This window comes from Lissotriton vulgaris, chromosome 2_1 (assembly GCF_964263255.1).
Source record: "Lissotriton vulgaris chromosome 2_1, aLisVul1.2, whole genome shotgun sequence".
Classification (NCBI taxonomy): Eukaryota; Metazoa; Chordata; class Amphibia; order Caudata; family Salamandridae; genus Lissotriton; species Lissotriton vulgaris.
This window is the reverse complement of record NC_141687.1, coordinates 47,052,682-47,071,031: the sequence shown is the minus strand read 5'-3', so window position 1 is coordinate 47,071,031 and position 18,350 is coordinate 47,052,682. Positions and strand designations below refer to the sequence as shown.

The 18,350-nt window shown below is 43.7% G+C and overlaps 1 protein-coding gene across 1 annotated transcript in view; it reads right to left on the bottom strand.

Annotated features, from left to right (window-relative positions):
• SLC23A3 (solute carrier family 23 member 3) overlaps nucleotides 1–18,350 on the bottom strand; it is a 412,559-nt gene that overhangs the window by 258,239 nt on the left and 135,970 nt on the right. Inside the window, exon 6 of the mRNA XM_086954432.1 lies at nucleotides 17,923–18,046. Coding sequence (XP_086810558.1) covers nucleotides 17,923–18,046 — 124 coding nt within the window. The remainder of the gene's footprint in view (nucleotides 1–17,922; nucleotides 18,047–18,350) is intronic.

Sequence of the window (18,350 nt, the reverse complement as noted above, 5' to 3'; positions counted from 1 at the left end):
GACGAGCTTAAACGCGGTCTCTATGACTCACGAATACCGACTGCTGCAGTTTATTCACTGGTGAGCAGGAAAGCTTTGTTGAATGGATCCTTTAAGCAGTTATTGAGTTTTTTCCCGCTTTTTCCTTTTTTGGGGTTGCAAAGCTTGCCGAACGCGGTACACGGAATCCGGAGGCGCTAGGACCTACGCGGTGGACTGTGCAATGCGAGAGCGAGAACGCGAGCAAGAGCGGTGGTATGCTGAGGAGCCGTGCACCGGGCAGCTGCATCGGATAACGAAACCGGGGATAACAGGTAACGATAGAAGCGGTAGAAACGCTGTACGAGCCTGGAAAGAGACTGGACTGCAGGTAAGCTGCAATAATATATGGCTGCGCTCAAGAGCAGCCTTCTGGTATCGAGCAGCTGCACTTACTCACCGGGTTTCCCTCTCAGTGACCTGTACCAGCAGCGATTCGATTGATTGTATGGAGGCAGGTAAGGATTTGCCTGAGTCACAGAATGTTATCCCCGGTCTAGTAGACACTAGTAGAAGAGAAACAATAGCTGAAGGACCCGCAATCGCCTGCTCTACAGATATCATACCTAAAGAGGTTGCTATTGATAGTGGAAAAAGAACAGTAGTAAAAAATCGTTACCAATTGCGCTCCAAACAGGAGCTTAAGAAAAAAGGTGTCCTTAACCCCGTTGACTTGGTTGAAGGAGGAAGTACTGGGCCAGTGCCTATTTCACCTCACAAACAAAGCAGGAAGGGGGGGGCTAAAAGAGGAAAATCTAAAGGCTTAAAACAAACGCAATTACTTAGAGGAACTCCTTCACTAAAAAGCTACTTTAAAATTATGGAGCAAGCAGTGTCCTCCAAGAATAAAGATAATAAAGAAATGAATTCAGAAGCTGGAGAAATTGATAATGATTTACTTAGAGAAGGAAATCCCACAAGTAATCCCACAAGTAATGAAAATGATAAATCAAATATGATAATGGACTCCCCTTCACTAGCCGCTTTCCCTCTGAGTAATAAGTATGCAGTGTTGGACTCTGGCACTTTCACAGAAATACCTAGGGCAGTTGTACAATCTCCCTCCATTTGTAACAGTATACAAACCAGCGAAAACTTCCCGAGTGGTGATCAAATGATTCAAACTGCGGAATCACAATCTAATGGTTCTCCCTCACTGCCTACACCAAGTTTGGAAAGTAATAGCCTACTCTCTCACTCGAATGGGGGAGCTTGGGCAAGTGGGGGAGGCGGAACGGCAGAGGAAAGATTGGGTTCCCTATTATATACTTTGAGAGAAGATCTGTTGGGCAGATTTCAGATTTCTGAAAAAAATCAGAGGGGGTTACATGATAGATTCGACCTTTTAGAGGCCAAAATAGAGGGTATTAATGCTAGGACTAGTGTCTTAGAAGGAAAGGTGACATCTCTTACCGAGTCCTCTAAAATGAACACTAAAGATATAATAGCCTTAAAGGCTCAGAATCGCACCCTTGCAATGGACCTGGAAAGGTTGGAAACTCAGACTCGACGTAACAACTTGAGGATTTTAAAAATTCCCGAAGGGGTCGAGGTAGAGGACTTCAAGGGATTTGTATGCAGACTGTTACGTGAAGACATCCTAAAGGATCGTCCAGACATTGATTTGGAAGCAGAAATTCAGCGGGTCTACAGAGATCCATTTAAATTGCACCCTGATCGAAAAGCACCCAGGAAGATTCTAGTATATTTTCAAACCTACAGTGTAAAAGAGCTGATTCTCACCAGATGCCTGTCTCGCACCTCCCTACATTTTCGAGCTAATCCCTACCACATCAGATCAGATATAGGCAGCAAGACCGCCCAAAGACAATGGGAGCTTGGCTCCAGAATGCCAGAGCTGCGCTCTATGGGGGCACAAGTGCAAATGAAATTTCCAGCACTCCTCAAAATAATGTGGAATAACAAAATGTACACGTGCCATTTCCCTGAGGAAGTTGATGCAGTGTTAACTAAGATGAAGGATCAGACAGATTAATTAGGGCTGTACCAATATCTAGTCCAACTTTTACTATTTTGTTAAGCTCTTATTAAGAAAGATGAGGGGGTGAGGGGGTGAAAGGGGGGAGAGGGGAAAAAAAAAAGTAGTGTGTTGTGGTGTGCCTAAAAGGGAAGTGGGGAATAAAATTAAAAAAAACAAAAAAAACATATAAATAAATAAACAAATAAATATGTTTATGGAGAATAAGAGACCTGCATCTCTATATTGGCAGGGCACCAGGGGTCCAGGGCCTCCTAGGGCGTAGTTTCGCCAATCAGGAGGGTAGGGTTCCTCGAGGGGAGGGAGGGGTGGGTTCTCAGGGGGGGGGGGGAAATCAGATAAAAAAGTCCTCATGTGCCATAAAATGGTATTTTTCTTTTGAATTCATATGTTTTCATAGATTATTATGCTCATTGTTGGCCACAAAAGGTAGGAGAGTAGGAATATACGATGCCTCAATCTAGATATACCAAGATCCTCTCCTGGAACTTGAATGGTATAGGGAGCCGTAAGAAACAATTAAATGTATCCCATTTTCTGAAAAACACCGAAGCTTCTATAATTCTCCTACAAGAAACCCATTTGGAAGCTGAGGAATGTAGAAAAGATTTCATTAGGAATAAGTGGGTTCAGGACATTTTCTGTTCAAAACAAACTGGTACAACGAGAGGGGTTGCAATGATAATTAGTGCCAATAAAGGAATTAATGTTCATGATTGGGCTACAGATCACTCAGGAAGGTGGCTGGCTGCTTTAGTCTCAATAAGCACTGTTAAGTTTCTATGTGGGGTTTATTACGGTCCGAATGAGGATAATCCTTATTTTCTACAGAAACTAGAAAATTATATGCTTCAGTATACAATCCCCATAGTGTTGGGGGGTGATTTCAATTTACTACTAGATCCTGCAGTAGATCGCACTTCAAAAGCTAAATATAATTGTCCAAAAAGATCCCTCTCAACTTTGAAGAACATTATGAAAGAATATATGTTGTGTGATGTGTGGAGAGTTAAACACGGTATTCAGAGAGAATATTCTTTTTATAGTAAGAAATACCATCAGTTCTCCAGAATAGATTTTTTCCTGCTTGATCGATCGTTATTAGCAAATACTCATTCTATTTCTTACATTCCGAACGGGTTATCAGATCACTCAGCGGTTGAGTTAAACATCAATATTCAAAAGAATTTTTCAGAATATAGATGGACATTAGATAGGACCATCTTGTTAAACGAAGACTTTAATATTAAAATCAAGGAACAGATATTAGAATTTTTTGAGTTCAATCAAGAATCGGCCCCGGATCATATTGTTTGGGATACACTTAAATCTTTTTTAAGAGGAATATACGGCTCTCAAATGACCTTAACCAGAAAGCTAACCAAAGAAAAGGATAACAAGGATCTCAGTTTGATTAAAACAAAAGAACAGCAACTCCTCGCTGCTATCTCTGTTGATCAAATCAATGTACCAAGACTAGAAAAGGAATTATTTGACTTACAAACAAACTTTAGACTAAGAACTGAAAAAATACTTAAAAATAAATGGGAAGTTAGCAAATTACGTAACTTTGAGTATGGTGAGAAATGTGGATCACTGCTAGCATGGAAAGCCAGGACAGAGAGAACTAGAAATAACATTAAATCCTTGATTCAACGCGGAACTGGTGTAGTCTTGTCAGAAGATGGAGAGATCAAGAAGGAAGCTAGATCTTTCTACGAAGAACTTTATCAAGAAGAAATTAACCGGCCAGTTGAGGAACTAGAAAATGTGTCGTTTTTGAGAGACCTACCACAGCTGAGCAGTATAGACATAGTTCTTTTGGCAAAGGAAATAACTGAAGGAGAGATCAGATCTCAACTAAAGAAGATGGCAAGAAATAAAGCTGCAGGCCCTGATGGGCTCCCAATAGAGATTTATAAGGATAACACTGAAGAAATTCTAGCTCAACTACAGAAATTATTTAATAAAATTTTCATCCAGGGAGAACAAATTCCGTCCTCTTGGCTAGATGCTACAATTTCACTAATTGCAAAACCAAACAAAGATCCGGAAAAAATAGAGTCGTATCGACCCATTTCACTCTTAAACTCTGATCTGAAGATTTACTCTGGAATTTTGGCTAGTAGATTGGCAAACGTCATAAAAACTATTATCCATCCTGACCAGAGGGGATTTATTCCTGGTCGCCAATTAAACGAACTTACATTTCAAGTAATTGGGGCCATAGATTACACAATAGAGAAGAAGAAGCCTCTTGCCATTGTTGCAATAGACGCAGCCAAAGCCTTCGATCAAGTCAATTGGCCCTTCCTTTGGAAAGCGATGTCGAAATTCGGTTTCCCAGAGATATTTATTAACGGGGTCGAAACTCTATATAGGGGCCCGAGAGCAAGGATATTGGTAAATGGTGGTTTGTCTGATTGGCTGCACATTTGTAGAGTAACAAGACAGGGATGTCCCTTGTCTCCATTACTGTTTGACATATATATTGAGCCATTTGTTTGTGCCTTAAGACAGGATCCTATAATTATCCCGTTTAGCATAGGAGAACTAATAATTAGGACAGCATTATATGCTGATGACTTTCTTCTTTATACCTCAAATCCATCTGAAGCAATACCTAGATTATTTAAACTTGCTGATGATTTTGGTATTGTCTCAGGGTACAGTATCAATAGGGATAAAACCAATGTTATGTGTTGGAACAATCCAGTCTCTATCCCAGAAGCTAAGTCTAAGATGAGATACTTGGGTATTCAATTGACTCATAAATTAGAAGAAATCCCCAAGACCAGCTGGGAAACCGTGATAAAGGAGATTAAGAAACTTCTGGCTAAATGGAACTCTCTGCCCTTAAATATCTATGGCGGAATGAATTTAGTTAAAATGATCATCTTACCAAAGGTAACATTTTAGTTTAATTCTATTCCTTTAGTATTTAACAAAAAAGATATCCTTAATTTACAAGGCAGGATAGGATCTTTTATTTAGGCGACAAAATCCCCAAGGATAGCATGGAAAAAGTTAAGGAGAGGACTAAAATTAGGAGGCTTGGCCCTTCCAGATTTATTATTTTACTGTTATGCCTTCCAGCTTAAAAATTTTAGGCTTTTAGCTAATAAATTGGACTTCTCGTCTAATAGTTTACTATTTCAGGCCATGCTGCAAGACCTCCCATACGATGCAGATTTCTTTTTGTTTAAGTTTGGAGATCAAATTTTTTTTAAAAAGGTTAGATTGAAGGTTTTGAAGGCTGCTCTACATTACTGGCTTCAAATTTGTAAGTTGCTATGTATTCATTATTATCACCATTATGCTCTGATTTGGGACTCTCCTGGTACCCCTGACTGTTTGAGGGACCAACTAGCTCTCCCATTAAAGAGAGCTGGTCTCTTTAGATGGGGGGACTTTCTAGATGCTTCAAAAGCATTAAAATGGGAATTTTTGGTTGGTTTAACCGGGGGTACTCTCACAAGATTTAAGTTTTATCAATTGTCAGCTTGGTGGAGAAGCCAAACTTGGGATGTAGAGGACGAGAGCCCCCTGTTGGACTTAGTCAGTAATTCTAGAGTGAGGAGAGGGGAGACCGCTTTATTGTATAAAATTCTACTAGACAGGGGGGATTTACCAGAGGCGAATAACTTTTACCTGACAGACAAGGTCCACGAGAGCATTGCTGTGTCGCTGCTGGAGGCGGAGCCCTTGTGGGTGTACCGCACCGGTCTCCTTTCGGACCGAGAGGGTTGTAGAACTACCCTTCCCAGCTGCCCTGTGACCAGGAAGAGGAGGCGGGACCCAAGAGCGCGCTGCAGGCGCATAAAATCGACGAGCCCCACCGACAGAGCGGGGGATTTACCAGAGGCGAATAACTTTTACCTGACAGACAAGGTCCACGAGAGCGTTGGTGTGTCGCTGCTGGAGGCGGAGCCCTTGTGGGTGTACCGCGCCGGTCTCCTTTCGGACCGAGAGGGTTGTAGAACTACCCTTCCCAGCTGCCCTGTGACCAGGAAGAGGAGGCGGGACCCGAGAGCGCGCTGCAGGCGCATAAAATCGACGAGTCCCACCCGCGTCGCGGGAGCGCGCGGGAGCGCCGGGCGAAGCCCGGGCAAAGGGCGGGCCCTCTACGGCCCTCCAAGGCCAGACAAGGCTGGGCTGGGCCACGCTATTAATAACTTCTGGACTGCATAAATACGCCACATACAAGGTACAGTTGGGTCTTTTTGGGAGGCATTGGAACAGTGTTTATACTTTATCCTCTCCAGCCCTAACATTATGAACTATAACTAGAAGTACATCATATAGAGGCCGCCAAGCAAAACATGAGGAGAGGATCCAAATTGTCCAAAATAAGCAAAATGCCCACCTTAAGATCAAATACCAGACAGAAAGGTGATAACTCACAGTCGCAGCCTCTACCAACTTTAACAGCGATTGACAAAATGCTGCAACAAACAATTGGGGTAGTGCCCACAGCCATTGAGAACACGGAAAGGCGACTCTCGCTTCCACCCACTGTAGCTATTCACAATACAGAGGAGGGCCAGGTGATATCTCTAATAGATATCCCAGACGCTAGTTTTTCCCTAACCTCTTCGTATGTTGAACTTCCCTGTGCTCAACCTACTCCAAACATCCCAAATAATAAGCGCAGAGTCACAGATTTAACAAATGTAGAGCAGTCACCCAGAGTAATTACACAATTGTGCAATCTAGGCAAGCCTGCTCAAAAGTCTAGGAAAAAGAGTGCTAGCAAACTTAATAACAAAAAGAAGGGTAAAGAGAATTCTAAGGCCAATCATAATCTGACAACCCCGATGGCTAGCACCACACTTGGCATACCCTGTTGGGTGGCTAATATGGTGGCAGAAAAAGCATACCCTATGCACACACTTGAAATGTAAAAATTGGAAACAATGTTCATATGCAATATTCAAATGTGATACAGAGAAACAACAACAGATTGCAAATTGTGAAGATGAATAAATATTTGTCAATAAAGAAGTCTTGTTCTCCTTGTTTTATTCAAACACAGCATGTGGACAACCAGCCGACACGTGTTTCATCGCGTTTTCGCGACTCTTCAGGGCTCCAATGGTTGTGTTTGGTCTTTACGGTCGCAATTCCGGTGATATTTCCGACCCGGAAGGGCCCAGGACCATTAGAAGTTAATTGCGAGGTAAAGTACAATGCTTGCAAGCGAGTGCGCTTGTGCTGTGTCGCCCGGGGGAAGGAAAGTAGTGTCAGTCTTTATTTATCTTAGCTTCTGGTATGCCGAAAATGGAACGTAATTTTCCGTAGCCTCGTCCGGACTTGGTGTCTCAAGGGCGTTGTGGATTCTTTTCCTTCTTCTCCCGGGTCTCCGTTGTTCGTGTTCGCACTTCGAAAAGAGGAGGTTGAGCAAGGCATAAAAATCTTATCATGGAACATAGCGGGGATAGCAGCCAAATATAATGTGAAGGAGTGGAGAGAGTTTGTAACCAATTTCCACATCATCTGCCTACAGGAAACTTGGACTGTTGACCACAGTCAATTTCCACTAGATGGGTTTAAAAGTTTCGGAGTCCCCGCAACAAATGCACCATCTGGAAGAGCTATGGGTGGATTGCTCATATATGTGGACCTTCACATCCAGGGGCACTGGTCAGATCTAAATTGTGCCTCTAGAAATATACAAGCAATCGGCTTTTCACATAAAGGTCTAAAAATCACCCTGATAAACTGGTATAATTCGGTGGGCTCACAGAATAAAAATAAAACCCTGAAAGAATTGGATGAATACCTTAAAAATCTATCCTCATCTAACCTTGCTAAGGGTGTACCATATACGATTCTAGCAGGGGACTTCAATTGTCACCTTTGTGAAAAACTAAGACCCATAAACAAGAATTGGTCAAGGTGCACGGAGGAAAAGGGGCCTCAATTTGCCCATACTGTTGAAGGAAAGGAGATGGAAAACTTCACCAAGAGGCATGATTTAGCGCCCATAATGGACCTGATTAAGATAGATAATAAGAAGGAACCCAACCCAACGTTCAATGGAAGAGGTTGTCATTCCTATATAGACTTCGTTATGGTGTCCCCAACTCTCAAAAAATGGATTACAAATTTTGACATCATTCTGAGCCCCTTCAGCGACCATAACCCACTGAAGTTGAAAATTACATGTATGAATCTCAGACAAGGAGTGGGTGCACCGGAAGCCCTGGAACAGGTAACTGCACAGGGGAGAAGTCTTAAATGGGCAAAGATAGATGGGGATAAATTCTATCTTGATCTAGTGAGGAAGGGACAAGAACAATTAAAGATTTGTCTTGATGAAAACGTGACAGGTCCAACTATAGTAAGAGCATTTGAAGAAATTGCCAAACTTATAAACAATCTATTGAAAACCCCACCACGAATAGGACCTAAACAGCCCCTAATGCCACGCTGGTTTGACCACGATTGCACCAAGGCACTAAAAGAGCTAAAAAAAAGCCTCAAGGAACAACCAAAAGACAAAGCCAAGATCGCAGGGAAGAGAGCCATTTATAAAAAAGCTCTGAAAACTCGTAAAAACTCTCTCCAATATCGAGCATGGGAGGATTTAAGGGAAGCAGCAGAGCGTAGAGATACGTCGGCTTTCTGGAGAATTATTAATGATCCATGCTTTAAAGACCCGAGAGGGCCGGACATAATAAATACCATTCTCCCCGAACAATGGCGGAACCACTTCTGTGGTCTCTACAACCATACGGGGGCCACACCAGAAGAAAAAGGGACAAAACCACCAACAACGACAGGTTTATCGTTCACATTAAAAGAAATAAAATCAGCTATTCAAGGGCTTTCTAAGAATAAAGCCCCTGGCCCCGATGGCATTCCCCCTGATCTTTACCTGAGCAACATAGAATTGTGGGCTCCCGTTCTTACCAGGGTCTTGAACGAGGCAGTAGTGGCAGGACTGCCCCGCTCATGGTCCTCTGCAACCATTGTCCCCATTTATAAAAAAGGCAGTCGGGACGACCCCCAATGTTATCGCCCAATCTCATTGATAGATGTTACGGCAAAAATCATGGGACGCGTTATTTTAAATCGTCTGCAAGCCTGGGCAGAGGACCATCATATTTTAACTGATGTACAGTATGGATTTAGAGAAGGGAGATCCACAACAGACCAATGCCTAAATCTATATTTACTTACCGCTAAATATACTATTGCAGCCAAAGGAACTATATATATGGGTTTTATGGATCTCTCAGCGGCCTTCGATCGTGTAAATAGACAGAAATTATGGGCCCTGATGATCTCGATGGGGGTGGATCATGAAGTAGTAGACATTTTAAAGGCTCTACACTGGGAGACTACAGCTACAGTCTGTTACAGTAACGAAGGGATGAAGACTGAACCGTTTCCTTGTACAAGTGGAGTGCGGCAGGGCTGCATTTTAGCGCCGTTTGTATTCTCTTTGTACATAAACAACCTGGACAAAAGCCTTATGGAATTGGAAGTGGATTGCCATAAGATCGGCCAGCGTTCAGTACCAGTTCTCCTTTATGCGGATGACGCTGTGCTGCTAGCCCGTATGCCACTGGGACTACAAAAACTAATTAATGGGTTCGTAAATTTTATGAATTCTTTGGACCTTTCAGCCAATCTGGACAAATCTTTCATTATGACCACAGGCCGGAATCCAAAAAACAATTTCTCGTATAGTATAGGTAGCCATAAGATGGGAGCAGTTAAGACATTTTCCTACCTTGGCGTCCTCTTCGACGAGAAACTAGAGTTTAAAAATTTGGCGGAAAAGCATGCATCCAAATTGGTGGCCTCTACGGGTGCTATAATGGCATATGGAAGGAGGCTTGGTAGGTGGTCACCGGAACAGATATTAAACCTATATAAAGCCGTATCCTGCGCAAAAGTGATATATGGAGCAGAAGTGTGGGGCTGCAAAATTAATCACATACAACAGATACAAGCGGAGGAAAATAAATTTTTTAAAAGACTACTTAAGGTCCCTCAGAGTACTCCGGCACATATAACCCATATGGAACTGGGAGAACCCTATATCGAGGACAAAATCAAGATTCGACCTCTTATGGCCTGGATCAGGATATGGACAAACCCAGAGGCCAGCTTCAGTAGACAGATAATTATGGACTGTCTAAACCGGGACAAATGGGAACAAATCACGTGGTTAAAATACGTAAAGGATACCTTGGACTGCATTGGCTGTAAAAATATGTTCACTGACCCAGAGCAGTTGACCGCACAGAATAAAACACTGCTTAAAAACTCATTTAATGCATGGTCAATAGATAGGAGGGCGATCACTGAAAACAAAAAACCCTCGGTGGCGGCTTATGGGCCAGTGGTATCTACAAACTTTAAAATGGAACCATACTTAGCTGTACTGTATAATGCGCAGGAAAGATTTTATATGACCAGGTTTCGCTTGAATTTACTACACCATCTATTGGCAGTTCCTGCTGGTTACACATCTACGGTAGAGGCGAAGGGCACCTGCGGCTGCGACTCTAGGTCTCCGCAGGACACCCTCCACTTTGTTTTATTATGCCCTCTCTTCTCAGAGCCTAGAAAGAAATTCTTAGTTGGGATTTTGAAAAACCGTAAATTTAAGCACGCCAAAGATGCCATTTTATTTCTGCAAAAGGCACCAGATCCTCATACTTTGCTAAGTGTTATTAGCTTTATTAAATCTGCTATAAAATTGAGGAATATGAGGGAAATAACCGTACACTCCACCTGAATGCAGTCTGAAACCCCCATTACCTGAAAATGACATACTGTACTTTTTTATATATATGAAATTTTTTTATATATTTTTTTAACTGTTTTTATATAAATTGTATGTATGTATTTGTTATGCACTTTAATGGTATCTTTTTAAGTACCGAATAAAGAATTTTGATTTTTTTTTTTTTTTACTAGACAATAGGGATAATCTGGAATCAGAGATTATTAAACTGTGGTACCCCTCAACGCTCCAGATTTCAGATAATTTAATGAAACTGTGGACAGATTCTTTCTCTGTCTCAGAAAACAATCAAACCTTCTAATTTAAGAAGAAACCATTTATACACTATGTATAGAGTTTATTGGACTCCTGCGAAACTCTCTAAGATGTCTGTTGTTAAATATTCTTGTCCCAGATGCAAGCTACAGGATGCAAATGACATTCACATGTTTTTTGAATGTTCTAATATGTAATTTCTGGGGACAGGTGTGTAAGTTTTTGGAGGATGTACTTGCATTTTCAATTTTATGTACCCCCAGATTGGTTTTTTTTGGTCTCCCATCTGATTATGTTCTTGATAGCAATTCATCACAGTTTATCTTCTATGTAATGGTGATCGCTAGAAGAGAGATCTGTAAAGTGTGGAAGTCGGTACTCCCTCCGACATTTGCAGATTGCCTTAAAAACATCATGGTGGTGAGTAAATTTGATACATTATGCGGGGGAGAAAGGTCTGTAAATCTATGGTCAGCCTTGAATGCTTGGAGTGAAAAATAAACTAATAGTCCAATGATTATGCCAGAGGTCTTGTGGTCCTGTCCTTCCTGTGTAGCAAGCACCATCACGACAGGAAGTTGGACGGGTAACAACCCTACCTCTGGGCAATCTTCATGGGCTATCCACAAACACGAGGGTTGGAAAGGAAGGTTTGTGTTAGTGGCCTGAAGAGCGCCTATTCAGAGTAATTATTTTCTGGTGGCATATATGAGGACAAAAAAAAATAAAAAAATTTAATCTATGTGATGTATATTCTTGAGCATTCAAATTGTGGCTTAGATAAATGGTTTTCATGAGCAAACATATCGTATGTGAGTCATTTTTGGAATGAACCTTTTGTTGTAAGTCTTATTATTACGATTGACATAAATGATTATATGTTGTTAGCGTGAAGTTGGCATTTCCTTATTCCAGGTCCTCATAAGGATTTACCTCACGGTCTCTAAATATCCAAGTCCCTGTTAGCTCACATAAAAGATCCATTGGAGGACCAATGGCAGTTTAGTGTAATGTTATGGGCCGAAAAAGGAAATAGAGTGTGACATTGGGATGTATATATATGATACATGTATAATAAAACTTTTTACCCAGCTTTCCACTGCATCACTTGTGCAGGAAAGTGCCCCTTTTTGACATGGTTGCTCCCACTTTTTGCCTGGTACCTGATGTGATTTTTAATGAAAGTGCACTGGTTGCCTGTCAACCAGGGCCCCAGTGGCTGAGCTCTTTCCTACAACTGCACAATTTTACCCCCAATTTGCAAAACCGTTAGCACCCTCTGTAAGTTCCTAGATGATGGATGAAAAGGCGTTCCCCAGATACATGAGGACTTCACTGAAAATAGGGATGTTTGGTACCAAACATCTTATCTTGATAGACCCATAAACCCACACTGATGCCAGTGCTGGATTTATCAGCACATGCACTCAGAGGGCACCTTAGAGGTGCCCCCAGAAAACCTACCAGCCACTGGTGTGCTTGCTGACTGGAATCTGCCAGCGTGCTACCTGAGGCAAGTTTTTGACCTCCAAGGGTAAACGTCTTTTGCTATCGGGAGGTTAGGAACTAAATCCTGTCCAGGATGGCCTGCTGATTAGCCTCTTTGGGCTGGCGAGCTTCAAAGGAGCTGCCACCTTTGGAATGCGAATAAGGCTCCCCTCACAGGAGAAGTAGCCACCCCCGTCCAGAGCACACTTGGCACCTGGACAGTAGGGAAAATTCACTAGTCATGTAGGCGTGCCTCCCCGAGGCTAGTACCACCCCTAAGGTGGGCTGACTGTGTGGGGACATTCATTTTCAGAGGTAGCCAGCTTTGTGATGGGATACTTAGGGATTCTGGGGCAGGGTTATGCCCACTTCTCACAGGAAATGGTCATTTAGGGGGTGTAGTGACCACAAGGGTCAATAGCCCATTGGCTACTAACCTACACCCCTCTAACAACCCTAAAGTCAGTATTAAGGGGAGTCCCTGACACCAAAGAAGCAGATCCTGACAACCTAACAACAGAGAGGACACTGAAGAGCTGCTAAAGTAGAGGAGACTGAAGGGAGCACCTGAATTGGCCCCAGCCCCGCTGGCCTGTCTGCAGCACTCATCAAAAACTGCTTCAAAGTCTACTCGTTCTGCAGCTGTGATTCCAGAAACTTGTGAGCACTGCCTCAAGACCTCCTGTGAATAGCAGGCCTGTTCAGCAGAAGCTCCAAAAGGAAGACTCTGAGGCCTCCGGAACCGCCAACACCGACACCTGAAGCAACCACTGACTGGTCGCCTCCGGCCTGAGTTGAACTGGACCAGCATTGCCAATAAGGTTCCCCAGCCCTCCAGAGCTGAAGTCCATCGTGGTTCACCCCTCCTGGACTCCCTGATGTCGCCTGCAGCCTCTACACAGGCCCCCTCTACCGCGACTGCTCCAGCAAGGAAAATCCTGATGCCTAACAACACCTCTGCACCTGTCGCCCCTGGGCCTTGGAGGAAAAGACCAAAGTTGCCCCTCGCCCCCGAGTATGTCAAGGCCTGAGCTCACTTGCTGGTTCAGTCCGACTGCTTTCATAGCCAGAGCCTGCATTTTTTTTTACACAGACCGAACCCCACTAAAAGGCATTGGACTGCAGACACTGATTTGCAACCTGCACCCGGCCTCCCTCGTGCCGCTGGTGGTGTACTGTTGGTGCTGCCTTGCCCACTCATCACCTGAACTCCTGGAGACTTGTCCTGTAGGTCGATGTATTCTACCTATTAGCAGAACATATTCTTCCTTCGATAAGATAACATTGCAGAACTCAGAAACTGCACTATGTCCACTTTTTAGACTGAAAAGAAAACGCACCTACCTGAATGATTTTTCTCTGATGCCTAAACATACATACAGATACTTTCTTTTTTTTATAAATTGGTGTGAATCTCCTTCATGATTCATGTTGTCATTTATTGATCATTGTGTTCATTTGTAAATGTCTTACACCCCTCTGTGTTAAGCCTAAGCCTAAGGCTGCTAGACCATACTACCTTACTAATAGAGCTCTTTGGAATTACATAGCAAGCCCTGTTTACTAGTAAGGGAACCCCTGAACTCTTTACACAGTATATCGGATTATTGATATTGCACATAAAGAGCCAGCTTCCTACACCTAGGTTGTCTGGCAATTTTCTAACATTTTTGACTTCTCCATTTGTATGTGAGGTCCTTGGTCGCCTCTTGCCTCTATTCTGGATTCTAATTCATGTTTTCACTGGGAGGTGCCCGGGTTAATAAATGTAAATTTGTGCCGCTATGGGTATAGATAGAAGGCTGCATTAGGCTGCTTGACACTGACTGTGAGATCATCAATTGAGACACCATAATGCATTATTTTAAATTAAAACTTAGTCAAAGATGAAATGCCAGGGTTAACCTCAGTCAGACTGAAGCTAGTAAAAGCAGCGCTATTGAGCGTGGACCACTGATTGGTTGTTTGAAGGGAATGGACTGAGAGATTCTGGGCACAAATGAAAGGATGGGTTATAGGTGCTGTGTGAGCGCCTCATTCCCTCAAGACCTCAGTGGTGAGTGGCTGCCTGGGGGACTGTGAGAAGAAGACAGATAGTTGATGGACAGATTGAATGTGCCCTGCTCAGAATATGGTGAGGAATCAGCCAACTTTATTTGACCTCAGGATAGACGCCCATGGCTCATAACGTTAAAACCTTGTAGCCACTAGTCTTTGAACTGGGGTTGAAGTTATTTTGATTCAAATAATTGTTTTGTGAATTTTTCCCCGCAGTTCATTTACATAGCAGGGATCTCTCAGAAAGGGTGTAATTTGGGCCTGTATTTCCGCAAGTGGTGCTTTTACGCTCGTGTTTTAAACTTGCACTCAACTCAAACCATACTGGACTGGAGTGAGCACAGAGATGTGGCTGCGCTTCATCTTTACATCACATCCAAGGTATACACAGCCACTGATGTTGCTCCTCCAGGATGATTCCACGCAAGATGTTAGATGGGGCCAGAAGCAATTTTTAACAGACTACCCCTCATCTCCTCCGCAACGCCAACAGAGGGCCTGAAGTAGGTCTTGGTGGAGGGGTTACTCCATCACAACAGCGACGGATATCCTGTCCGCTGAAATACAAATCCCAAAGGATATCATGTGATTTATTTTTCGGCGGACGGAGGTATCCGTCACCGGTGTGGCAGAGTAACCCATACGCAAAGAACCATATCAGGACTAGAGTCCAGAAATCAGCATGTTCATGCTTAGTGGAGGGCTGGATCCAAGACTTATGATTTGTAGTTACCATGGATAATCCCTGATTGCGTGGTGGGAGCAGTCTAGGAATATATGAACCCATCTGAGGGAAGCTTAAGGTACTGTTTAGAAGGTTCATTTAAATGCCTATTTTTTGCTGTGTGCATGGCCTTCATATTCTAAATGTGTATCAATATATCTTAACCTCTACTACTTTTTTCTCTTTATTTCCTCTGTTTTGTTCCATTTGGAAGTTTTTAACTTGTATCCTCCCGGTTTATAAGACAATAAACATGTAAGGTGTGTAAGCGGTTAAACAAAGAAGTCTTCACACTGATATCTTTCTGTAATTGATCCTATGGACCTTTGTACAGTGTCAGGTCATTCTAAAATGTAATAGACATAACCTTACAAACTGGAAAGGATTTAGCTTCTCAATACCATATGCAATTTTATTATTATAATATTTGTTATTTGTAGACTATAAGAAATAAAATGATATGGAATATGAATCCACCATCGAGAAAGGAAACAAGACTGTGCGTATTAAAACCTGTTGGACCCGGCCTCGTGGCGTGGCCCTCGCTGACCCCCATAACTCCAGAACGATGGACGGAACTGATTCCCGTCCATCCAGAACTATACACGAGACTCCTACATCGGACCTGAGACGACCTCCAGACCGCGTGCCTGCACCCCTGCACGTGGCCATCAGACTCCATGTTTTGGCCACCCCGCCAGCCGGTCGCCTTTTTCCCTTTCGGCAGCCTCTGGCCGCTCCCGGCTGCAGCTGGGCGTGCGCGTCTGGCGCGCCCCGACCCGCCCGGTCGGTGAACGACTCACCAAGTACCCGAAACCAAGGCTTCCATCACACCTCCGGCCCCCTCCAGAGAAACTGGTTGTCCTCACACCTCCGAACCATCCCTGGGGGCTGGTTTCGATCGCACCTTTGGGCTTCCTAGCGAGCTGGCTCCAGGCCTTTATGAGCGTCTGGGATTCCCTGGACGCATGGTCCAAAGCATCAAAGACCCAGCCGCCCAGACAATGGGGCGCCTGGCCCTCGGACCTCCGGCCTCCTGCGTCTGAGGGTCCGGACATCAAAGAGCTCCTGGACTATAAGACAGCCTGCCTTCCATCTAGCCGGCAGTTGTATCTTGGACAAGAAAGCCCTGCTGATCTGATCGCGGCTGACCTGAGGAGAACAGACTCTGACCCACCGAGCCCTGCTGACATCGTCGCGGCTCATCCTCGAAGCTACGGAACTGAACCACCGAGCCCTGCTGACGCTGTCGCGGCTCCCTCTCGAAGAGTAAGACCTGAACCACCGGAGCCCTGCTGACCTCGTTGCGGCCCCCTCTTGAGAACGAGAGACATTTGCTACCATCCGGAGCCCTGCGGACGCTGTCGCGGCTCTACCTGCCTACGAGTACTACGGAGTACTCCTGACCAAGCCCTGCTGACCTCGTCGCGGCTTGAAGAACTCTCTGGTCCGGCTGGACCATCGACGCTACCCTCACGACCATCTTGAACAAAAGTGAGTAGGACAGCAAGTACCATCGCCAGCCCCCGTACCACCCGGTTCGAGGATTGAGAACTGTGCGTAGGGTGCGTGGCGTGCCAACTGGCCCGCTAAGACTGTCCCGCTTCCCCGCTCCCTGGTTACGAGACTTTCGCGATCCCTCGATCGCTGTATATTACTCCTTATTTTTATTCTGATAAAGTTCATACTTGATAAAGATTCACGGTGTGGTGTCCGTTCGTAAGTGTGGTGTGGTGTGTCGACAGTGTGTACGATCAGTCCTCCCCGGCGGGGACTTTCCCCTCGATAAGACTCAGCAGGAATTGTGGGAGAGGAGGTCTCGGGTGGTTAGGAGAGTCATCTTGACCCCTGGGGTCACCGCCTTCCATCAAAACTGATAAGTGCTGCTACCGCCATATCCCTCTGGAACAACCGTATCAATGTTTCCACTTGGGACATGACATTTAAAAGGTGGCAAATTTTTATTTTCCTTTCTTGGGGAACTGCAGAAGAAATATATAGGATCTGTCCTTCTGTAGCAACCATAACATGAAAATAATAAAGCATAATAAAATATGTTTTAATGACAATATTTGCACCTGTGTAGGATTCCTAACTTTTAAAACCCACTCCAAATTGTTCATATGGGTGAACCAATAATTGCAACTTTTTTATGTCTTGTAATTTCTTCCACTTTAAAATACAACTTCTGATTTTTCAAGAACATTAGAAACCCCTTTTAAGTCTTGATTAAACAAGTCAAAAATTCAATGATCATTTCCAACCATAACACCACTCCTCAGATAAGATTGTAGCTCAATATTATTTTTTAAAAGCTTGAATATCATTGCTATAAGTCACCTTCTCCTCTTTCTCAATAGGTCCTGGGGCATGGATGCATCTGTTAAACGGTCCATACTAGGTCCCTGAGCGAGAAGAGAATTAACTCTCACCAGAATCCCCTACTGTGTGATGTCATCATTTCCCATAAAGTTTGATGATGTCGTTTCTGGGAAGCAATACACTAATCAGTAAATTATAAGCCTGAAACCCTAATCTCCTCTTAGTCACAGAATCTTGGAAAGTATGCACAAACATAAGCCCCTTTTAAAGGACATGAATAGGTGCTCTGCTTACCGAAAGCATGCGGAAGGCTGGGAAGAAGGTCTGCAGGAGACAGCCCTTGGAACGGTTCCAGGTCCAGAGAGGTAGGAAGCAGCAACGCAGGTTCTGCGACAGCAAAGCCACCAGAAGGACCAGCCTACAAGAGAAGGAATGTCTACCACTTTTTATTCTCAGTCGCCTCCCATGTACAACCTCCAATCCAATCAATAGTTCTCCTGGGTGTCTGAGAAGACACTTTGCGGCGTTCCCCAGAAATGTACAATTTAAGACAAAACAAGGAAAGAAAGCACACATGACAATTGAATAATTGTTACTGTAAGACACCTCTCCATGGGGTAAATTTCTGAACACATACTATTCGCAAATCCTGGGATTCAGTAAATCACAGGAAATGGAGCCAGTAAATGTTTTTGGAATGTACTAAATTAATGATATGATTC